At 37.0% G+C, this 26,114-nt stretch overlaps 1 protein-coding gene across 2 annotated transcripts in view; it reads left to right on the forward strand.

Annotated features, from left to right (window-relative positions):
• Positions 1 to 26,114, forward strand: part of DROSHA (drosha ribonuclease III) — a 169,148-nt gene that overhangs the window by 44,654 nt on the left and 98,380 nt on the right. For both annotated transcript variants that reach the window (XM_063451827.1, XM_063451828.1), the window contains 6 exons: positions 5,975 to 6,046; positions 9,279 to 9,360; positions 10,094 to 10,168; positions 15,171 to 15,340; positions 16,224 to 16,348; positions 22,141 to 22,240. In XM_063451827.1, coding sequence (XP_063307897.1) covers positions 5,975 to 6,046; positions 9,279 to 9,360; positions 10,094 to 10,168; positions 15,171 to 15,340; positions 16,224 to 16,348; positions 22,141 to 22,240 — 624 coding nt within the window. The remainder of the gene's footprint in view (positions 1 to 5,974; positions 6,047 to 9,278; positions 9,361 to 10,093; positions 10,169 to 15,170; positions 15,341 to 16,223; positions 16,349 to 22,140; positions 22,241 to 26,114) is intronic.

The raw sequence follows: 26,114 nt of genomic DNA on the forward strand, positions 1-26,114 counted from the left end.
TAGTTAGCTAGTCCTGATATCCGAAGCATTAGTCAGAATCTTTGATATTTTCGGGTGTCTGTCTGTTTCTGTCAAAGACCAGGTCCGACACAAGTGGATAGTTACCGCGGACCAGTACCTATTAGACAGTTAAAAGCCACGATTTAGCAAACTTTGCTTCTCCAGGATTCTGTATTCAGTCTAGGGATTGCTAGCTAAGCTTAGTGTCCTCTCGACGAATTTCAAACTGTAGTCATAGCAGGGATTTTTCGCTAGACTAGGTATACGTTCTATTTAGCACTTATTTTATCTCTATCTCCTATTGATTGCTACTATTGTAACAGCTTAGCTGTTACTTCCTAGATGTATCTTTTCTCCTGCTATTTATTCATTTCTACCTTATGAGCCCTTTTTTTCTCTCCTTGTAGACACTTTGTATCTTTTATGCAGGTTATTTCATCTAGTTATTCCTTTCATAGGAGATTCTTTGACTTTATATCATTTATATCAGATTATTCTCCCTGTTTTCTATTCCATAGGAGAATTTTCGTTTGATAATATTATTGAGTACTTAGGGATTAATATTACCCTTCATTTAGGGTCTTTCTCCCTTTCTTTTTTCTTTTCCTCACTGGTGTTTGTTCGTTTAGCACCTTTTTTTTTTCAGTTCTTTTTATATTAATTGTTATTAAAAGTTATATTTTAATTACTGCTGTGGTCACTGGACAGTTCAGTCCTTCCTTGTTTTCTCATTTTTCTTTTAAGCATTTCTCCCATGCAAGGGAGACACCCACAGTAATTAGTACAGTAACCAATCATTTACACGTTACCTCCCACACATCTCCTCCCTTCAGCTTAACAGGTAATTCAATTATACAGTACATGGTTTTCCCCTGTTTCTGGATGTACCCCAAATATACCAGATAGACCCCTAAATTAGTACCCCTGATAGCCCTGATCTGGGTGAACAACATATTCAAAAATCATCCAGATCGGACCAGGGGTTTGGGAGTTAGGTGGAAGTGTTTATTTGACCGACCGCTCACAGGGCAGTAGCCAAAATCAGTTCCATACATTTTGGCCTGGCGGTCGGTCTTTGTTCGTGGGGTAAAAGATACGAAAACCCTTGCCATCCACAGCTGTACTAACGTTCGTATGAATCCCCTTGTTCGTGGGATTCATTTAACCGAACGGCAGGCTGTTCGTGTGTTTGGTTCGGTAATTATGGAACTCTGGAGGTCTTAGTGGTGTTCGCGTAGTCGAGTGTCCGATTTAGATTCCAGACACTCGACGACCAAACACCGCTGGGCATTCGTATGGCAAGATGGCCGCTGCCATGTGTTCGTATGCGGAACAGTGGCCATCCAGGGAACACACCCAGAGCATTCGTCTAATTGCTAATTAGACTGCAGTTAGCACCGATCAGGGAGGTAAACTATGGGCACACTTCTCTCAGAGGTGGTCTGATTGTTCGGTAGTTTGTTTGTATGAAGAACGGAGTGGTTTTACCGAACAATCAGACGAATGCTTCATACAATACATGTATATAGAAAACAAATGAAACGAAAATGACCTTATAACACGAATATTTAAAGACAGCCCAACACAATCCGCTACTAAACTGAAGCTGGTTGCCTCATTGCCACCATCTTAATATAGTGAGATCGTGTTAACTCTCGTGGCCTAGATTTGATGTTCCTGGGATAAACTGGTGAGGAAGACGTCCCGCCACCCGACTTTGCTGTTGTGGAATAGGAGTGCTGCTCCAGGTCATTGGCACTGCTGGCCTTCGAGTAGGCTGGGGATGGTTCACTCACTGGCGCCATCTTGGACACATGTCGTTTTTGAATATTCTCCGATATTAGAGGATTTAATAAACGAGCTAGCTTTTACAGTCTTCAAGCATATACCCATATTTGCCACAAAAGGTTAGAGGAAATTTCTGCAATTTGCTGTGTTGGTTTTTGAAAGCAGGCTAGCTTTCCACAGAGCACTAAAACACACGTCTGCTCTGTTGAAGACCTGTCTTCGCCCTCCTTTACAATATCTTTTTAAGATAATATAATGCTACTCCATTTCTTCAGTTAATGCAAACACTGAAAAAGCATCATAAAGCAAGTTTAGGATTTTTTTTTTCGGTTTTTGGCAAACTCCTTTTTTTAAATGTATTCTCTTTTACTTCTAATGGGTCGAATTTTCAAGTTAATCTTTTGTATATTTAGGGTGTGCTTAACCTTATGACATTTTTTCTGAAGTCTAAGGCCTAGACAGAATGTTAATTAGCCAAATGTGCATATGCTCTTTTTCTCACAGCTCAATACATTGTGATACCAAGTTAATCATCAGGGGCAGCCAATTAGCATGACCATGCTGCAGCCAGGTCTGAAAACTCATTACTTTAACATTTATATAATAGCTGTAATAGTGGACTCAATTAAAACAAATTGCAACATTTTGATCAGGATGCTATTGTGCTTAATCCAAAAACATGACATTCCTGTCTTACCAAGATGAGTGCAGCAATTAGCATACATGAAATTGTTTGGTAAGCCGTACATGCAGTTATATTATAAATTGTGTGATGTGTATATATATATATATATATATATATATATATATATATATATATATATATATATATATATATATATATATATATATATATATATATATATATATATATATATATATATATATATATATATATATATATATATATAATCCAAAGTAATACCGGCACTCCAAGGCTTTAGTTACTTACTTCTTTTTATTGAAGGATCCCAGTCAACGTTTCAGCTCCTAAACATAGCTTTCATCAGGACATCAATCCATATTACAAATGTCCTAAGCTACAGTTATTTAAATGAACACGAACACCATAGCTTTAAAAAGTCAAACCTGTATTCCCAACATCTGTTTTCCCTAAATCTAGGTCCCCTCCATTGGTACAATTTTTTTTTTTTTTTAAAGCGGGTGGGGGGCTTACTAGCTTTTTTCCAACGCCAAGGCTCTTTTTGGCGCTGCTCTACCCCCCACAATGTCCTCCTCATTGATTGTCCAATAATGTGCATGCGCAGCATTGAATAGTTGCTTTCCTGTGGGGGCTTCTGCGTCACATGACAGTTTTACTTGGTCATTGCAGAAGAAGTGCCTCTAGTGGCTGTGATAAAGTTGGACTTAACCCTGCAATGTAAACTTTACAGTTTCTAAAAAACAAAATCAACAACAAAAAAAACACCTGTAGTGCTTTACATTGTAGGGTTAAAAATACCATTATGTACCTTTACATTTTTTTTTGTATTTTTTTGTTTACATAAATCCACACTGAATACCCCATAATGCCAAATGGCATAAATCAGTTGTAAAGTACCTCATGTATGTCGTGAAGTACATTTGTAAGCACACTACACAAAATTCTAGAGGCTTGAGTGATTATAGCCCATTCGCAAAGTGCACTTGTTCTTACTCTCCTGAATCCCAGTAGATCGATGTTAAAATCAAGCGCTGCTTCGTTCGCATACCCAAACATGAGTCGAGACTTGATGAAGGGTACAGCAGGAATGTTTTATTATGGCTAGATGGCCCACTTATATACACAGACCCCCAGTATGGAGTTTCCAGCAGTAACATCATAAAACACTCCCACAATATACCCAGGTGTCTGGGGGATAATTGAGTGTACTTTGCTTAAACTAATTATCTTCCATGCACTAGAGGTACAACATATAAAACCTAAAATATCCCAAAATACATATAACATACATAGGAACCCCCACAAATATTATATCCCCGGATAGCATGGATCTGAGCGCCCAACATATCCAAATAGTGCTCAGAACCCACCGGGGTGAAGTTTTGACCGATCGCACACGTGGCGTCTGCCCAAATTAGTTCAAGAGAATCAGTGGTAGCAGTCAGTCACCTTCAGGAGTTCCAAAACAAACCAAAAGTCGAACGGTTTCCCTGGCTCATAGGTAGCGATTGTTCGCCTGGTTCATGCAAACAATCCTACCGAACAGTGCCCACCTGACTTGTCGTGGAAGGAAGCAGGCATTCATACCAGATGACTGGTGTTCGCGGGTTCGAGTGTCCATAGTGTTCCAGATACTCGACGACCAAGTACCACTATCTGCTTTTGGGAGACAAGATAGCTGCCGTTTTCCAGCACACGTATTCGGTTATATGAACGGCGGCCACACAGAGAGAGCACTTACGTTCATGGTTTCTTTGAATTTACATTACCCAGGAGGTTAGTTTGTGTTCGGTAGATCAATCTACCAAACGCAGGGAAAAATAACTGGGACAAAGAAATATGGGATTTTGTCCTACCAGTTTTTTTATTAACTGTTGGGACCAAAGGTGGCAACCAGCTTCAGTTTCCTCTGAGGTCAGTGTTTATAAATTTATAAGTTTATACCATTAGGTTTCAGGCCCATAACTCAGTACCTAGTTGAAGCCTCTTTTGGCAGTGAATACAGCCTCAAGTCTTTGTGGGTATTATACGACAAGCTGTGCACACCTGGATTTGGGTAGCTTTTGCTAGTAATCTCTGCAGATCCTCTCAAGATCTGTCACGATGGATGAGTATTGCTGGTGGACAGCCATTTTTGGTCTCTCCAGAGATGTCTTGGCTCTGGCTAGGCTACTCAAGGATATTCAGTTTCTAACCACTCTTGCATTGTCTTGTCTGTTTGCTTTGGGTCATTGTCCTGTTATAAGGTGAACCTTCAACCCAGTCTAGGATCCTGAGCACACTGGGCCAGGTTTTTATTAATGATATTTCTAAATTTTTGCTGTGTTTAGCATTCCATCAACCCTGATCAATCTCTCCATGTTTGCCTCTAAAGAACACCCCCCAAAGCATTATACTACCACAATCATGTTTCTGTTAGGATGATACTGCACAGGTGATAGGTGATAGGTGATGTCTAGTTTCCTCCACACAGTGTGTGATCTCTTATGTGCTTTTTTTAAAAAAAATATATATATTTTATTTTGACAATTTCAAGTGGGCTTTCATGTGTGTTGCTGTGAGGAGAGACTTCTATCTGGCCAGTCTGCCATGAAGGCCAAATCAGTGGAGTGATAGTGTCCTTCTGCAAGTATCTCTGACCTCCTCATATGCACTCTGGAGCTCACCCATTCTGTGTGTGTGTGTGTGTATATGTATGTATGTATGTATAATATATATAGCATGTATGTTATAGGCTGTCTAGGTAAGCTTCAGGATGCATTCTTATTTTTCACAAGCCATTCTTCCATAGGGTCATGGGTATTGTCTAAGGATTAGACCGTGAGTAGGAAAAAAGGAACACAAAACATTGGAATAGATCACATATGAACAGGAAGAGTTAAACAAAATGGCACAGGGAATAAGCTTGTATGTATGTACACATATTCAAGCATAAAAATTCTGTACACCAATACATGCACGTGCTTACAATGCATATATGTATGTATTCGTACTTAACTTGACATGCATGCACACACACACTGTGTATCTTATTTTGTTTCTCCTCTCACTTGTACAGAATATCGATGACCCTCTGGAAGAAAGGTTTCTATGTTCTATTTTTATAATTAGACCTGTGTACTGACTGCTCTGTTGTTGCTTAACCACTGTATCATTCAGGTTTGATTTGCATGTGTCATTTTGTTCAGATGTGCTTTAGACTTGGTATAGATTGCAACTACTTTCGATCCTTTATCTATTGCCACATTTTTTGACCGTGGCTAAAATGTTTTGTATGCAATCATAATCAAAGTAGGACGTTTTAAAACCGCAGTAACCACTAGATGGCATTGAGTCTCTGTCTTGCATTATTCAACTGAGCATACATTGAAAGTTTGCCTATTACTCTTTTGCACTTTTTTTTTTTTTTTTTATCTCTTCTCGTTATTTTATAGACTGCATTCGTTTGGAGCTAAGTGTTCTCGGAGATTCTGCATTCAGAATTATCCTTAAAAATGATTGCTGTTCTTGTTGCAATTTCAGATTCCCTTGTGTAAAGTAATCCGGTTTAACATTGACTACACAATTCATTTCATTGAAGAAATGATGCCTGAGGTAAGGAATTGTATGTATAACCCTTTCATGTCTCCTCCCAGAGAAAGCAAGCCCCCACCAGATCAGTTGACCATTAATTGATGATACGCTGTACACTGTGTTTGTCATCCCCAAACATCAGTGCAATAAAGAAGAGGGAATGGATTTTGTAACAAGCTTCCAAACACTTTCATTATATACACCATCCTTTAATGTCTTGATAGCTTAGGGCCAGTGACTGCTTAAGGCCCAAAGGGGTAAGCTAGATGCAGATAAACAGGTTTACTTTTCCATATTGACTTAAAGACATTGAGGGAGCATCAGCACAGTTCATAGGCAGGACACACATATGCATTTTATTGCTTCAGCACTTTTTGCAGCCTCAGCAGACAAGTCAATAGCAAATTTATCTTGCTCCACTCTTTTGGTAGAGTGGGTTTGTTCTTGTCTCTTTCATCTAAATGAATTAGAAAGGTGACATTCAAACTAATAAATGGGCTCTTCAACTTGCAAACAGTAGTTGCAGAATACAAACCTAATCCTGCACGTTAGGTAGCCGACTTTCAACCTTGCTCCCATTCTTCTCACTGTACTCCACATCTCATTTCAATTATGAGCCTGGAATGCTTTGTAAAAGACATATAGTCCATATTGTGTTTTGTACAATGCCCTGCAGGGCCATTCTTCAGATTAAGGATAATTCTGGCTTCATGTAATAGTACTTGGTGAGAGAGTCATTGAGATGTTGGTAATGAAAGCCACACATAATTGACTGAAGGGCTCCCTTATTGTTGTGCCTCTCCATTTATATGTTGGCTGCATTTTAAACAGGAATGCAAATTAATACTTAGAGCAAGCATAACGCACTTGTGTGCAATGATATTGTACATTAAATGTAGAAAAGGAAAAAAAAAATCTTGTCTCTCCACTTTACATTAATCCACTCTCCTCTCATGTGAATGAGCAAACACATTATACCCTGGCATACTGTCGCTTGACACATTTTATTACTTTTAACTGTGCTTTAGGGGAGATGGCAATCTCGACTTTTCAAATAGACACAGGCAACTACAGCACAGCGTGCACACTATAATTAAAGCCTAATGAACCAAATGTTATTATATTAGCAAAATCTAATTTTCTCCTGATATTCCGCTATTGTAAGATTTGTCTGAACATAGTCTCCTCCTCGCTGCCTTTTATACCTTGCTATTTTGTTTTGCCTAATGCTTAAAAGGTCTGCAATGACATCTCTAAACAAGATGAATGCAGACTTCAACATGATTCATTGTCTGCTATTGAATCTGTTGTAATGTTGGCAAACTAGCAATAAAATACAGTGGGAACTTGCTAGTCTTAAAGTAGTCTTATTGTCATGCTTGGCTGCCTGAGTTGTGTACAGATGCTTAACAATGCATCTTTGTCATACTGAACATGGCAGAGGTGTGTTGAGCGAGAAGTAATTTGCACGATGGGAGTAAAACATAGGTCTGTATTTAATTTTAAATATGCTTTCAATAATCAGTTGTTGTGGATCTGTGACTGGCAATGAAGGTGGAAAACCATTAACGTCTTCTTAACCACAAGTTTCTGTACTTGTGTGCGAGTGTCAAAGCAGTGGCCCATAATTCTCTATTGCAGTACTTACTGAAGTGAGCTACAGGAAATGCTGAAGGAGGATATCATAGCCAGGGTTATTTAATAAAGTGAGAATTTCTGGGAATTCAAAGTGAATTTTGCTTTTTTGGATACTTTAGCCTAAATTTTGAAAGTCAATTCTGTTTTCAGTTAGGCTATTTCTGCCTTTGGTTTTGAAAATCACTTTAAATTCCCAGCAATTGTCACTATATTGAATACATCTGGCTGTTCATCAATGCCATGCACATGTATAGCCACATAGGAGCTAAATTAACAAGTATGCTTTGATTGTTCTAGGACAGTCAGACAGGCGTTGTAAATGTAAAAAATATTATGAATTTAAAACCAAACACAAACTTGCAATTGACTTCAACTTTTAAGAATCATTTCTAGAAAACAAAGTTAAGCAAAAAAAGCTGGACTTTATCTGTATCTTCCCATATGTGTGTGTTTATTTAACATTGCTTGTCGGAAGAGAAGGTGCAGTTGATGACTGCTTTCAATCAATTTACACAGAGTAATGGCTGACCTGTTACATTGCTGAGGCTTTCACAACAGCATTTAAAGCAACATTTTCTGAACACTGAAATAGAAACCGGTAGCTTTTACATAATTAGTAAACCTACTTCTGTTAAGTCTCGCAAAGTCAATTATTGTCCCTTAAGTCCTCTTCTACCCTTTTCTACCCCATTAAAAAACGCAGCCTAGATCATACATGTCAGATTTATCAGCATGTCAGTTTCTGAAAAGTGGTGGTCCGATGTGAAGAAAAAAAGAAAAAGCAATCGCCAATGCAATACACCTGATTTTTCGACTAGTTTCCATGGTGATTGCCTAAATTTGCCCTATTTAAAAAAACAAAACAAAACTATTTGATATATCTCACTGGTTCTGTCTAATAGAGGCCCAGTCTTTTTCCTTGTCCATCATTACTATGTTTGTGCTTCTATTCCTTTTTTCTATGTGATAGCCAATGCATGTCATGTATACTTATATATTTAAGCTCTACAGAAACCGCACTGCAATGAGCAGCTCCGTTCAAACAAAGGCACTTTGCAGCTTCCTTCCAGGGGGTTTCAAGTCACCTTTCTAACTATTTCTAATGAATTGTTCCTGGCTTCAGATTTACATTTAGACAAAGCGGACACATGCACATGATCATTACCGGGGCTGTTTGATTACTTGCTATAAATGTATTCAATGACCTGTTCTTCTCTAAATGTAGATAGTCTCCGATCTTTTAAACTGGCAGGTCTGCATTCACAAGAAACTTACTCAGAGCATTATACTCCACTGCAGGTTTCTGTTTAAGGTGAATTAGAAGTGTATGGTATGTGGCAACATCACAGATCCTGTGCCTATCGGTGCATGAACAGTAAATCCAGCCCTGTCTCTTATCATGCTTGTTATTTACATCTAAAACCGTATCTGCTGTTACTCTGTATCCCTCCCAGGAGCCACCTGAAAGCTCACCGGATTAAGATTTAACGGCTAAAGCATGTGGTCTGTCTGTATGATAGAGCACTTTGGAAAGGATGTATTGCCTTGCTCTGAATGCTGTACAGGGTTAATGTCTGTTTTGGATATTAATGTATAACTTCTTTGTTTTCTTCAGCATTTTTGTGTGAAGGGACTGGAACTGTTTTCTTCCTATCTGTTCAGGGACATATTAGAGCTTCATGACTGGAATCTTATTGGTACGTTTGTTTCACTCCGTTACTGAAATATTTTACCCCATGGGCTTTAAGTGCACTGAACCATTTAGTAGCCTACGTGTCTGTTTTTTATTCCACTGTATCATTGCACAAAGTAAAGATTCCATATTTTTAAATATATATTGTAAATGTATGTGTCTGTTTTATTGCATGTCAACAACAAACCACAGATATAATATGTTCATATTTTTATTCTTGCAGATAACAATGTCAGAGGAATCTTTTTCACCCTATCGATTAAATTTCCCAAAGGTTTTTTTTCTTTAGAACTGCTGCTGTAACATTACTTGTAAAGACAAAACTAATTATTTTTTTTTTTGATTTGAAACATTTAGATAATTGTAGCACATTATTTGACTCATGCCGACCATATTTAATTTTGAGCATACGCCATATAAATATGGATGCACCTGTTTTAGACATATAGATACAGGAGCACAATGGGGTGTATTTCATACTGTGTGTAATAGTTCTAATAGATTGTATGTTTGTAAGGATAGGTCATAAGCAAGTTTTTGGGCACGGGTCTCTAGTTTAGTAATATTGATTTAAAATATATATGAAGTCCGTATGTTGAAAAGCAAGTTAAAGAGAATAGTACAAAATTAATTATATCAATACCATGTTGATTGTCCTGATCATCATCAATTAGACTGTTTCCGAGATATTTGTTTATAAAAAATAATTGCAATAGAATCTTCTGTATTTTTTTAAGGTCCTGCTCTAGAAGACAACAGTTCCACTTGTGCTCAGTTTCATTTTATGCCACGGTTTGTAAGGTTTCTACCAGGTATGTAGAAAGAGGTTGGAATGTTCTTTTATCATGCATAAGAAATAAAACAAAGGATAACTGCAACATTGGATGTGCTCAATATATACATATCTTCCAAAAATTCTTAGCTTCATACAGCTTGATTAGATGTGTCCGTCCGTCCCCCCCACCACTGGTTTGCCACAATATTAAAACCACTAGCCTAATATCGTGGAGGTCACCTTGCTACTGTCAAAACAGCTGTGATGTGATGAGACAGGGGACTACACAAGACCTCTGAATGTGTCCTGTGGTGTCTGGCACCAAGGCATTGGCAGCAAATACTTTAAGTCCTGCAAGTGAATCTCTTTAGTTTGGAAAAACGTTGCCTCAAAGGGAATATAATAACATTATACAAATATATTTGCCAATTTCTGGCACCAGCTGGAGCACAAATTACACCACTCTGCCCCACCACAGAAGAGCAATCCAACCCCAGCGACACACTCCACACAAGACCACGGTTCCGGCAGAGATGCTCCGACCCAGTCATCTAGCCATTACTATTTGGCCTGTCTTTTGCAAGAAATTCAAGAATATACTGTTCACTTGCTGCCTAATATACCATACCTTTCAACAGGTGCCATTGGACATATATAATCAATCTTATTACACAAAAATAAATCCTGCGCTCAGACTCCCACTATTCCTGGACAGCAACAATGACCAAAGTACACATCAGCCCCAATACATACAAGAGAAACCAAAGAAAAGAGTTGCCTGCGCACTACTCCAAATCCCAATGCATATTTAGACAAAAAAAAATTGTTTCACTCCAGTGGCCATTAGATGTAAGCTCCCCTGCCACGTCAAGGCAAACCTCTTAGGTGGGTCCTACTCTAACAAGGGGGGGGGATTTAACTACAAATAGGAAAATTAAAAAAAAAAAAAACTACTGGAACGAATTTTTTGAAGAGGACCCTGCTCAACCGAGCTAATGTATGTTGGGATTTAGAGAAAAGGATCAAAAACACAGGCACAGTAATATAAATAGATTTTCAGATAAAATCAAAACTGAATAGAGCTGCATTGCTTATAATGCTGTCTGAAACAAAATGTTGGACTCTGAAAAGAGATACTACAAAATCAATAATGTCTGGACATTACCAGCACTGGCAACAATCCTGTCTGACCGCAGCATTCACATATTTAAAAACAATGCCTTGAATGTTTATCTTTTTAATTTATTTCACACTTCAGATACAGGCTATTTTAATATTTCTGAATATCTTGTGTTTCCACCCTGTGGCTTACCTCAAAATGTTATATGTGTGAAATAGTGTTTTTAAATGCGGCCAGTGTAACATTTAATTTTAATCATGTGACCGTACATTTATATAAACTAAGTCTTTGTAGCTCTAGCTACAGTCAAATGTTATTACTTTGAATTAAAAGGCGTAAATGCATTAGCTGCTCTCAGATGTTTCAAACTTACTTGTGGTTATGCATTATAGGAAACATCTGGCCATAAACCTTAAAATATCACTGGTTTTGAAAGGATTCAGTGCTAATGTCAGAGAATGTCATGCAATAGTAGTCAAAGACTTGGTACACCAGAAGAAAGGCCAATTGTATTCTTGTTTCAAGAGATTTAATGCTATTTCCCAGCAAATGTTTATTTTTTATTTTTTATTTAGAACTACTGGTATAGATGGGCAAAAAAAGGTTTTATTCACTAAACTGGATGTAGTAAGGTACATATTTTTTAAGAGAAAAAAAATGTATTAATTTGATGCTGCATGTCCATTATGAAAGACGATGGCTCATTGGCTATAATTATATAAAGTCAGTTACAGGGAAGATGTGCTATGCAATATGATTGCAATATGATAGCCTAGTCAACCTGTTTTATGTGTTACCTACAACAGCACATCATGTCTTATTATTGTGCATGTGGTGCATACAGGGTTAAAAGAATGAGCTCAGGAAAGGCCTAAAATGTGCTTCATATGTGCACAAAATTGTAGGCAATAATTTATGTATACCGGCAGAATAATGTCTGTAGATTATTGCTTTTTAAAGCATTCCCAAAAGCTTTTGTTTGTTCAATAATTTTATCCCATTTCCTCAGTAGCTAGTTGGGTACATCCATAACTGTCCCATAAAAGGCCTAAATGGTTCTCCAGAAGGCCTCATAATGTCTAAAGGCTTTTAATACCGCACATAAAATCAATAGGAAAAGCACGCACGTAAGACAGTGCTTACACCAGTCAACCTATTGGACAGTCACTTGCAATGTCCATCAATTATCAGCTGGTACGGGGGGAAAAAAACTTGAACACATGTTTAGTCACATATCTAAATTAAGTGAAAACCTTCGCTGCATCCATTTTCTATTTCATTCCATGCTTGCCTTAGGGTATTTTTTTTTTTTTTTTAATTTATTTTATTTATTTACATGCCATTTGCATTTCAACAGATTGCAAATAGTTTCTTTGACACTAAAAATAATGCCTTATAGAAATGTCTATCTCAATATGTATACAAATAGATCTGTACATGCAGTAACACAAATTACACATTTAAAATAATTTAGGCAACATCAGTTATCCATAGGCATCATGGAGTAGTGCTATAAAGGTAAGGTTTATTTGGATCATAAGAACAAAGTCACATACAAGGTTTCAGCCTCAATCCTTAATCATGTGTGCGATTCATATAAATGAATGTGAACCTTTATTGCATCCCACGGTGGTGCCCTTTGAATGACTGATTTTGAGTACGTTCTAAGTATGTGTCCCAAATTGGCAACAGTGACTTTACTTTACCTGTGTACAGCACTATCCTTGGATTCTACAGAATTTAGGCAATGTCTGTGAACCCGCCAGTTTCTGAAAAATTTTATTGTTTGCTTTTCTTATTTTTCTTTTCTTTCACAATTGATCCTGCCCACCAAGGTTACCTGCTTGTGGACTGACATGTTTAAATTATCTCATGACTTTAATTAGAAATGTTTGTAATTAGAGATGTTATTTGAAACAAAATAAGTTCACATTTTGCCGTAATTATAGCATTTCTTCTTTGTGATCACATAATAGAAACTATTCTACTATTATAATTATCTGAAACTACAATTAAGTTATTTTTGTTGCTTAAGCAATGAGAAAAATGATCCTCAGGATTGAATCAGTGGAGCCATACAGGGATGTCTCGCGTATCTGAAGGAGTATTCAATAAAGTATACTTTCAGGAGGAAGATGTTGTGTCTTCATAAAACAAATGCATGAAGGAATATTTTTTTTTTTTAAAACAATTATCAAAAGTACCAGCAAATAATATCTTCTATGAGCATTTTGTGATTTTGGTGTGATTTTATAGGAATGTAGTTACTGTGTGTGTGTGTGTGTGTGTGTGTGTATGTATATATTCTCAATAGAAACAAAATAATGATATACTACACACACACATTCATTTTATATATATATATATATATATATATAAATATAATGTTTTTGTTTTGTTTATATTTTTTGCAAATGTAAGTTGTGAATTTTACATTAATTATGTTTTCAGTTTGACTATTATAACATTTCACTATTTTTAATACCCAGCAATTCAAACTTTAGTGAGTGGTCTTGTTAGTGTGTATGACATATTCAAGATGTGATTTGATATGCTTGATTACGCTAAAAAAAATGGATGCTCCAATACTTTTCTATTAATCTTTCAAAATGCTGACTTCATCCCAAATATTTCTGTACAGCAGGGCTTTTTTTAACATAATAGTAGCATTCATATATTGTCATTCAGTAATCATACTTTTACTTATGAAAGGTGTTATATGATCTCAATCTCCCACGAACTCCCAATTATGTTGATTTATAGTCGGTTATTTTTTTCAACAAGGGTGTTGCTAAGTTCTAAAATCTCCTTTTGGCTTTAGCCTACATCAAAATGGAATACCTAGCCGAGCTGGAAAATTAGGTGGTTTAAAGAGTTAATTTGGTTAATCATGTTAGATTTCCATGTCAGTTTTTGACAATTCCCTGTTCAGTAAATAAAACATTCAAGAGATATACTGAGATAAAGTAGGCACTACTTTGTCTCTGTATATTTTCACGCCTGACACTTTTAGATACTGGGAGGAGTAACTGCCATCTAGAAGTGTCAATCCCCCCAGCCGTCACCAGTGAGACCCTGTGGAGGGTTTTGAAGGAACTTCCATAGATCTCAGTACTGTACGCTCACACGTGTGAAAGTAAAGCAGTGACATCTCCTCCTGGCGCTAAAGAAGATGGCCATGCCCACGAGTGACAGGTTTAGACAAGTAAATGCCTAGCTCTATTAACATAGGGATTGATTCACTCTAGCAAATCAGGATTTCAATCTTTGGAGTCTTTGCAGCAGCATAGGAACTAAGACATTCATAAAAATAAATACATATGCAGGCCGGCAAATAGCTTTAGCTGCAACAGGCCCCTAGCAGAAAAGAGCCCATTGGTCCATGAAGTACACAAGTGGTCAGTCCGCCTCTTATCCCCGCTATCCTAACTAAACTCTGACAATCCGTTATCCCTCAACCCAAATTTTGTCAATCTGTCTCACATCATCTACCAAACACATTTTTGGTCTCTTTTCCACCTTTTATAAAAGTCCTACTGTCTCTTGTCCCATCTTCCTGAACCCCAAGTTCTGTGTTTGAGTCTGTATTTAAATCAGCATATGGAGGAACATTGGTCTTTATTATGTTTTTTGGTACTCCACATTATCCAAATTCAGAATATTCTATGCTTCATTTTTATTTTTATTGGCTAGAAAAAAAATTATTTTATTAGCCATGTGCTAATGTTAATACACTAATCTATACACTTAAATATGCTATTAGCCATATTTAGTTTATTTTAATGTGCAATAAAATGAAGTTGAGCTACAATGCTAAGGTGGCTGATGGAATTCTGTTTTTATAGAACACAGAACACTGTTTCAAAACTATTATTTATAGCCTTCAAATCCGTGTAATGTGCCATTCTCTTCTTCGTAGATGGTGGTAAAGAGGTCCTCTCCATGCATCAAGTTTTGCTGTATTTGCTGCGGTCCAACAAGCCTTTGGTTCCTGAAGAGGAGATAGCCAACATGCTTCAACTCGAGGAGTTAGAGTGGCAGAAGTATGCAGAGGAATGCAAGGGAATGATTGTTACCAACTCAGGAATGGTGAGCCCTTCAATTTGGTCCTGATTTATTTATTTTAAAAGGGAAGCAATGCAGAATGCAGTTTTCAGACACATTTAGTGATTATAGGACCATGGGCAATAAAGCCATTATTTATCCACAGCTTGGATTGCTCTTTTAGGCTTCTGACAAAAAAACTAGTCTTTGTTCACTCTCTCTGCATCAAGTATTTTATTTTATAACATAAACTTATTTTTAGCTATAATTTGTACGATCTACATGTCAGTTTTTGCTACATTAATAAACATTAAAAGGAAAAAAATTGGTGACAAATAAGGTTAAGGCAGTTCAGAAATGTGCAGTTTCACAGTGACAATTTAGAAGTTCGATCAGGTCAAAACGAGTGAGAAAATTAAATTGGAATATTTACAAATAAAAGCACAAGAAGCCATAAGGCCAAAGTCTGCTTTAACGTTAAAGAATGAGAAATGTATCCTAAGTATATGGGTAGAGGGGCAAATCCTATAAACACAATCAGGGAATGTAAAACCTGGTCTAAACCTGAGGAATATGTATAGAAACACTGACTAACTCCTAACTAAGAGCACAGAACGACTGAGCAACTTGCTCAAGCTATTTAAAAAGAGCACCTCTTCAGACCACACCCTTCGCCGTCCTCCCCGCACTGCCCTTAACTCCCAGCGCGAACTTGGAGTGGGACAAGGCTGAAAATTCACCAAGACAGAGTTCCTTCTCCCAGAGGTCACATTCTAGTTGCATGTTTAACTGAATAGAATGCAGTGATTTCCTTTGCATGCATGGTCATTCTTCCTCTTACAGCATAATGTATCCTTTATTCTGCACAGTAGAATATACGGCTTACATGTTATTTTCTGGTGTGTAATATCATCCTTCTATTTTGTAGAAACCCAGTTCAGTTCGAATTGATCAACTGGATCGAGAACAGTTCAACCCAGAAGTCATCACTTTTCCCATCATTGTTCACTTTGGAATAAGGCCAGCTCAACTCAGTTATGCTGGAGATCCACAGTAAGAGTCTTTTCTACTTCCTTAAGGTTACTTTAAATAGCATATTAAAAGTCCTAGTTGAGATTTTAAAGAACCCAGAAATATACGGTATATCCCATCTCTATTACAATTTAGGGGAATACATAGGGCAGATTCATAATGTACAAGGAGTAACAAACACATGAATACATTGAAGACAAATGTGAATTTAAAAAAAATGAACAGAGGGAAAATTAACTCCTCATCAGAAACCTGCTTGACCTACATATTTACCATTACTGTGCCCAGGGTTACAAAACAACTTTTAAAGTCTTTCCTTTTTCAATAACTTACTTCACTGATCGATAACTGGCAACATTTAAAACTTTACATTGTCAGTATATATTTTATCTTTGCTCGATACAGTGTAATATTTTATCTATAACATGTAGAAACGTGCATGCCCAATAAATTATCTGGAAAAGGAGATGTTAAAATGTGTAAGTGGTTGAATTCTAACTTCCTACCTTATGCAAGATCTACCTTTTTTTGTGCATGACGGCCTATAATCCACCAATGCCCTACACACTATTAAATCCCAATCTAATTTATTTATTTATTCCAGGTGTGCGTTGTGATGCCTGTAGTTTTCTGCCTATGGGTTTATTTAATGTCATTTTTTAGACAAGAATTTCCTGGGTCAGTTTGCATTAAAAAAACTAAACACCTCTGGCATTGCAGACTATCTATATGAAGCTGTCAAACATTCTTCAGTGTATCGAAACCCCTTTCATACACTTTCGTTGATCAAACATATTCTCTGGACATCTTTATTGAAGATGAAAAGCCACCTATGGTGCTGCAAGCTTTTTATTTGAGCTATCATACTTTGCTACATAGAAATCCTAGGCAGAGACAGAGGAAGCATAGTTTCTTGTGACATGGTATGTATCTGTCAAGAAATACATAGCTGGCTCTGTTTAAGGAACAGTAGTTGGGCAAAATTGTAAAAATGGAACAATCACCATGGCAACCAATGGAATATTTAACTTTTGAAACATTTCCCTTAATCACTGTTTAATAACCTCTGTAGAGCTTCTGACAAGCATTGCTTTAAAAGTGTGTAGGCCTGTCTACATAACTAGCTCACATGTAAATGAGATGCTATTTGACAATTATCTTTAATATTGTAATAATTATTATTCATGTATGTTTTGCATGTGACATAATAAAAGTAAAAATGTATTCGTTTAAATACATTTTGGCTTTATCCAAATCTATGCAGTTTTTTGCACTCGAAATGTTTCCTCACAAAACAATTTTTTTATACAATGAGTATACCAGTATTGTAAAGCTGATTCTGTGTTGTCACATGCACTGTGTTGTCTAACTGGCTGTGACATGCTCTGCAGCTTTTGCTAGTAATGTAATACTCAGAACCAGTCACTCACTTCTACAATCATAGGCAGGTGAGAAGAATGTGTACCTACAAATCAAACTGTGAGTTATTTGCTGTTAGAAACTTAGTATGATTTAAGACCCCTTTTTTTACCTTTACGTTTTGAATAAAAGCTTTGTATGGATGTAAATATACTTTTCCTGGGTAGCACATGTATGGTTCTTGCCTTTATCAACCTTGCTTGCACACATATTGTCCTTGCCTGTGACTTCCTGGATGGCTACTGGATAGCACACGTGTGATTCTTGTGTTTGTCTTGCAACATGCCTATAGTTTGTGTCTTTATAATTTAGTGCAGTGGTTGCTAATTTTCACACTCCAGTTGTTTGTGGACTTTTATTATGACGTAGAGCACTGAAACCATTATTATAGCTATGGTACGATTAAAGTTACTATATAACTCGATTGTCAATCTTTTGTAGAGTTTTTATTGGCACAGTTGTTTGTTTTGCAACCTAAAGCTTACTTTTGAGTAGTAAATAATATTTTATTCTAAATTTGGTATACATACAGTATACATCAAATACTATTGTCTTTCCTGTTTGTTCATAGCTTAGTATTCCTTGGCTTCTTCTCAGATTTGAGAGCTTTTGCAAATTGTCTATTGGACACTTGTATGCAGACTGACAATGTATTTTGGTTTTTGATATTTATCACAGGATCTATTAATATTTTATAATTTTTTTGAGTTTTTGTGAATTCTACATATCAAGGCTAAATATTTTTTATGTACAATTCATTTTGAAGTAGTTAGAGGGGAATTGTCACTTACCAGAATTTTTAAGTATTATGTGTGTTCATCGCGTATATTAAAGAAATCTGCATTTGTGAGGTGTGCAAATATAAGATTAAAAGTAGAAATCCACACCTCTTTATATTGCAAGTTCAACCATCTTCACGCCCTTTCGATTACTGCTATTTTTTGTACCTGGTGGTCCGCATAAAGAGAGCTTTTGCAAAACACTGGGAAATTAAACTGTGGTTTTCCTCCACACTTGCAGTGTATGCCCAGGCCATTCCTGGCCTGAATTGAATTGTGATGTTATTTTCGTAAATCTTTCATATTTAAGAGAGACGTGACCATTCCTCTTTAAGTATTTATGTGAGCTGCCTCTTCGGAGTGCCAAGGACCAGTCCCTAATGAGGAGTGGGAAAGAGTGATGTTCCCTTAGTCTTGCTGTTCATGATCTAGAACGCCAAAGTAAACATTGCCATTTATACTGATTACATACATTGAACTTCTGTTTACATAAATTTGTCACTGTCTTTGTTTCAATAACGTGCTTAATGAAGATGCATGTTTTCTTGCTAATTGTTTATTGAGAACTTTGAAAGACAAGAGCCTAATTATCCATGGCTAGTTAACAGCAGGGTTCTGTTGCAGGAACATTAAAAAGTTAGTTATTATGGCATGGTATATCTACTCCATAATCCTGCAAAATAAAGATAAATTGCTGTGTTTGAAAAAAATAGCATACATCCTCCGCTGCAGGAATCTTAGGCATGGAAATATGTGTTGTAGATATGAGCTGTGATTAGTCATCTCATGTGGTTACAGTGGTGTTGTGTTTTTTCCTTCAACCGATAAGGTTTTAGCTTAATTGCTTAAAGTTGACTCTGGCTTGTATAACATTGTCAGCTCAAGCTTTTTTTATGCCCCTGCTTAGCCTGATCTGCTAGAGCTGCATGCATTTGAGTACGCTTGCCTCCCACTGTGGTTTAAGGAATGTTAAACATTATAAAAACAGCGTTTTATCAAACACTTTAGATAGCTGGTTCTCTACCTGTTTCACCGTTTACTTCTTTCTCCTGGGCTTGTTTGAATTTACATGGAAATTGCTCTTTGGTTTCTTTCATTTCCTAGTTGATGTAGAAATGCAAAAGTCTAACTATGGACAACAGGTTCCAAATTTATCATTTCCAGTTTTGTGGCTGCATGGCACACTTGTTCATGATTCACAGAACTGTATCAGCTGAATATACACTTCAGACATGTTTCATGGTGCAAGCATCTGTCCAATTTGTATTGCACCTGTGTACACAAGAGTATTACAGGCACATTCCATTTCTTAATAATGTCTGAGTAGCTTATTGTAGCCCAACTCAGATAAACTCTATAATTTCCACTGTTGAATCCATTGTGGTGTCTAGATATTCTCATTATATGTCCCTAAAGTCCTAGAATCCTTTTGCATGTACCCTTTCATTCAGAAAGGGTCCAAGGGAAAGGATTTATGACTTGATGTCTTGAGTACACACTTTTGCCTATGGATCGCAACTCTTTCTGCGCTCATTGGTTCTTCTTTGCCCTGCACTTTATCTGCCAGGGAGCCTGCCTCAAACCTTGTAGTGACGTATGTACCTCTCTCCACCTTAGTCCCAGTTCAACCAATAAGGGGACCCTAAACATTGCCATCCTGTAATATATATTGGCAGTAAAACCCAAACATTCCATAATGTAATCAATATCTATCCCGCAACTTAAAATATCTGATTTACTGCCTTATACATACCTCCCAACATTACAAAAGGACACTTTCATTTTAGGGGTGTGAGTGTGGGTGTAGCCAGGGGCAGTCCTGGAACAATGCAAGCACACAGTAGTATTCCATGCCCTCTGCTTTCCAATTTGATATGGCCCATACTCCTGCAATGAACAGATCTAATGTAGCATAACTCACATAATGCCAAATGTGTTGATTTAAAGGAACACTATAGACACCCAGACCACTTCAGCTCATTAAAAAAAACTGCAATAATTACACTGCAGGAATAAGACTGCCTCTTGTGGCTGTTAGTCAGACAGCCACTAGATGCACTTCCTTCTTGCTAGGTGATGTTTGGTCCTATGGAGAGGGCCTAATGACCCCACTTCACATTCGCCTTAGCCCCCCTGCCAGATGTCGTAGGAGGCTGAGCGCCGAGGGAAATCAGCACTGGAATTGGTTAAGTACAGTAAGGGTTTTTTAATGTATGTTAATGCCATGTTAAAGGCACCCGACCGGGCTCCTGTTCAGCAGTAATGTTTCCCCTGTGCTGTAATCCTAGCACCAGGGAAACATTCCGCGGCACCCCTGTGGGGACACAGTTTGGGAACCGCTGCTCTAATGTTAGAAATACTTGTATTTCTAACTTTATAGTGTTCCTTAAACTTCACTAATGGACTATTTCAAACTTACATTAGAGTAATACACAAAGTATAAGTCTATACTAAACTGCAAATTTTGGTGAAATTAAATTTGGAAAACTCAGTTAAAAATACCTAGGCTGGGACTAATGTTGTTTTGGGGAATTTTTCATGGATTTTGCAATATAATTATCAAGTTTAGTGAATAAGCCCCATAGTGTTCAGTATTGAAAACGGTTTCCAACATTTCTTACAAATTTCAAGACAATTTTCAGCTCCATACAGGTTGAGAGAATAGAAGATCTAATTATTTGTGCTAATTACTTCTTGCATCTAGTATAAATTTACTAAGCTGTGTTTTTCAATTACAATTTGAGACCGCTTTACTTTCTCTTTAAAAACTTCCCCTTTGAGAGGCCATTGAAGTTTGGTAATGATACAAGGTGAATGATGTTATGTCTTGTAAGCATGACATACACTTTTTTACTTTCTCCATCATTCAGATGGCAGAAGAAGAAATGTACCCAGCTACTCAGAACATCTACCTTTTAAACATGTGATTAGGAGAAACCTTCAGGTCTTTTACTGTGATCATAAAACGCTTTTTGGAAAGCTAAAATGTGTGCTTTCACACACGTCACTCTAAATTGCCACCATTACTGCCACTTGGATACCAGTCATTGTAACATTCTGTATACTAAAAAGTAGATTTGAAAAGCGTGTGTCATCACTTATGTTATACTCTCGAAAAGTACATATAATGGAAGAGAGAGCAAAGAAGCGTATCTATAAAGCAAGTTTATTTAAAGACTTACTCTGTCAATAATGCTATGTAAGGTTAGACGTTCAAAGAACATAATGCATCACTAGCTATAGAAACTATGCATGCTGCTGCAGCCACTGATAGCCTACCAGATATTTCTCGCACTCTGAGTGTCATGAACTGGGATCCTGCTTCCCTCTGAAACATTATGACTTATTACAATGGCTAAAGCCGTTGATAAATGTACAGCACAGTAAACTATAAGCTGTATGATTATAGCATGCTCATCTCCTACCTAGACCTTTTCAAAAGAAGACCACAGTTAATTTTTTTTCCTTCTTAAATGATGTTCAAAATAATACATTTAAAGTTATTTCCTCAAGGTTCTTTCATTTCGACTGATATTCCAGATTGTGTTGTCTAAATATACATCAGGCATATCATATTTTCAATCTTATTCCCCCCGCCCCCCTTCTCTCTCTAAGGTACCAGAAGTTATGGAAAAGCTATGTGAAACTTCGCCATCTACTAGCTAACAGCCCCAAAGTGAAACAAGCTGATAAGCAGAAACTAGTCCAGAGGGAGGTAAGCTTTATTTTTACCCGCTGAGAACAATTAACAAGGCACGGTATAGATTGAGTTCAGCAAGATCTCTGAGCTGTCATTTAGGCCTCTAGGGAATAGTTTGCAACTTACTCAACATTTCTAACATGTTCTAGATTACAAACGTGTTTGCCTTTGATGACTGAACATTACATTTCCCTGATAATTTTTTTTTTTTTTTTTTTTAATGACAAAACTGTTTATTCTTGAGATTTAATATCCCTTCATTTTCAGCTTAAAAGGACACTCCAAATTGGAATGATACATCCATTTAATGTGTTATAAAGGCAGTGCCTTGGAAAATGCAAAAACAATACATTAAATTGTCAGCTTTCTACAGCAAAGAGCTAACTGTTGATCTAAAACTACCAAGGTCAACAGAAACTGCAGACTTATGAAGGAAAACATATTCCATTTTAAAGCAATTAAAGAATTTTAGTAAGAATAAAAAAGTCACCCAACTCCAAACTGAAACTACCTACAACCTTACTTACACATTGGATCTAACTGTTATTATTTATTGGAGTGCCTCTTTTAAAATAACCGGGAATAAGCATGCTAATGTTCTTTAACCTCTTCACTACCAAGCTATTTTCAAAACGAAAAAAAAAAAAAAAACACCACCAGAATCATTAGTATTATGGGTGTTTAAATGTGGGTTTTTTTTTTTTTTTTTTTTCTCTGTTTCAGTATGCATAAATAGCACATTATTTAATGGGAACAAAAATGAAAATGTCAAATTTTAGTTAAACGGAAAACAAAAAATTCTATATACCTCCCCACTGGCTTATACTAGGGAGGGGTAGCAGCTCAGCAGAGCCGGCACTATAATGTTAGATCAGGTTCTGTTGTATGGGCAGCAATTGCAAATTAAATTTGTTTGCAATAAATGAATTTCATTTGCAGGTGTTGAAGTCATATACATCGTTTAAGGACATGGGTTCATACCCTGGCAATTGTGTTTGCAAGATTCCTGTAGCGAAGGGATTAAATCACATGTAACACAGAAAAAAAACTTGCATTTCTGGTGTTTTTATCAATATATATATATATATATATATATATATATATATATATATATATATATATATATATATATATATATATATATATATATATATACACATATTTATTTTCTATTTAAAGTGAATCTGATACGCAAAAGTTCACTTTCCTGAAATCCCTCTCATATACATTGAATGCGTCATATACCACAAAGATATATAGTGTATTCAATGTAAAATGTGGAGGTTTACTCTTTTATTTATTTTTTCTCCATTCCAGTACTGCCATATTCATGGGTGCTACTATTCATGTAACACCCAACTCAGGGCAGTCCTCCACTCCTCCTGCAGTCTTGTTTGATTGGAGATGCATTCCAAGCAAAACAAATCAGGGCAAATCTCTTCAGTAACTTCCATTCCTATACTCCCTAGCCAGTGCTAGAAGCAATGACTAGGGAGTTTCCATAGCAACCACAGCGCATACACTGTAGTTGCTATGGGTGAAGAGCATGGGGACCTCCAGTGGGAGGTCTTCTCTGTATTCCATTGTCAGTCAATTGCTTGGCACACTGAAGCATTGACTGACTGCTGAGAGAATTAAAAAAATAAAAAAAAAATAAAAAATATTTTTTATATAGGTTTTTCGTCTAATCTTTAAATTTGCTAGCAAAACTACCAACATAATATATACATATAATTGTATTCTCAATGTAATGAGCATAAGTTGATTGGGGCATGACAGGTCCATTTTAAATTATGCAGATGTATTGACCCAGTCTCTTGACTAGTATGCTAGGCAGGATTCGGTTAACATATTTTTAATATGATAATGAACTATTCTACTATACAACTGTGCCTGTAATGCTCACACTCCTACTCCTTTGGCTTATTAAATAATTTTGTCTGTTTGCTCTGTTTTTCTGATGATACAAGTTTTAGTGCTAGATTGGATTCGCTGTCAGGGTTAGTGTTCTGTTTATAATAATCTGTTTATACAGTTCATCTGTGTATTAGAGAGAGCAATGTCATCTTTGCTAATCCAGTTGCAATGACAGATTGAAAATCAGCATGGACCCTGATTAATCCACATGTACAAGATACCTTAAATATAGGAATGTCAGCACTTCAGTAACGATGTTTGGTTATGCTTGAGATTATACAACACCATGCAAACCTAGAAAGACATTGATTTATGTTCATGCTATTATACTTGAAGTCTTTAAAATCTACACTACTATTTTTATACATGGTAATATCATGGATGAATTTCCATAATAAAACCACAACTTTAATAATTCATGTTCAACTTTTTTTTTTTTTTTTTGATCATGTGTTTTTAATGTATATTCAAAATAATGCTTATTTTAAATTATAAATCAAAATACCTTCACGCATTTATGGAGAATACTGTAATGTGATGCCCCACTAAGTAGTCGAGATTTATATTGTACTATATAAACCTACAAAATCTCTCCAGCCGATCTCTCAGCATGCCAATCACCATATCCCAATAGATAAATGCAAGCTTCACCTACGCTAGGTGTTTCATCAATCTATGTGACTGCATAGTATAAATCTAGAATTATAATTTTCAATATTATTTAAATTAAACTATAGGTGTTGCATAGCTCAGATGTCCTTATTGTCATCCGTATCAGGAATTGTGCTGTAGCATGGAAACCAAGATATATAGGTATTTGGTTTCTAAAGAGCAAACTGTCAGGCAGATTGAGACAAAAGTATCAAAAGTAAAAATATAGTAGAGTTAGTGAATATAGTTATCTCTATTAATTTTGCTATAAATTTAGTATACTGCTGTTGTTTTGCCCTGCGTAAATCTAAAATGTTCTATCTGTGCTTTGTTTGCAAATTTTCTTTTCTATTTTAAAATGTATGTATTTTGGTTTTCTTCACTGTTGTAGCTTTAATAAATTCATATCATATTAAGCACACTTTGGGGGAAAAACACACTTAAGGTAGGTATACCCCCAATGAGTACATGTATGCATATTTTTATGTATGTAGTCATTGGGGGTTTAGTCTAAAACAGCTTGCAAATGTTGCAGTTCTTATGACGGTAGCCTTTGTAAGCCCTCCCCTTTTTCACAGGAAATGATTTTCAGTCACTTCACAGAGAATTGTCCAATCAGAGGCTTCTCATAGAGAAGCTTCTGCTTTATTCTATTTCAGGTGTCACTCCTCCCCATCCATGTGTCTCAGCCCCCCCTCTCAATCTTAGTTCCCCCTCCTCTCCATGTGTCATAGTTCCTCTCTCCCCTCCATGTGACTCATCCTTGCTTTCCTCCCCTCCATATATCGGTCTCCCCTTCCCTCAATGTGCCTCAGTTCACCCTGCCCTTTCCTCCCTGTGCCTCAGTTCACCCTGCCCTTTCCTCCCTGTGCCTCAGTCCCCCTCCCCTTTTTTCCCTGTGTCTCAGTTCCCCCTCCCCTTTTCTTCCTGTGTCTCAGTTCCCCCTCCCCTTTCCTTCCTGTGTCTCAGTTCCCCCTCCCCTTTCGTTCCTGTGTCTCAGTTCCCCCTCCCCTTTCCTTCCTGTGTCTCAGTTCCCCTTCCCCTTTCCTTCCTGTGTCTCAGTTCCCCCTCCCCTTTCCTTCCTGTGTCTCAGTCCCCCCTCCCCTTCCCACCCTGTGTCTCTGTTCCCCTTCCCACCCTGTGTCTCTGTTCCCCTTCCCACCCTGTGTCTCTGTTCCCCTTCCCACCCTGTGTCTTTGTTCCCCTTCCCACCCTGTGCCTCTGTCCCCCCCTCCCCTTCCCACCCTGTGTCTTTGTTCCCCTTCCCACCCTGTGTCTTTGTTCCCCTTCCCACCCTGTGTCTTTGTTCCCCTTCCCACCC

The sequence above is a fragment of the Pelobates fuscus genome, chromosome 4 (genome assembly GCF_036172605.1).
Source record: "Pelobates fuscus isolate aPelFus1 chromosome 4, aPelFus1.pri, whole genome shotgun sequence".
Taxonomy (NCBI): domain Eukaryota; kingdom Metazoa; phylum Chordata; class Amphibia; order Anura; family Pelobatidae; genus Pelobates; species Pelobates fuscus.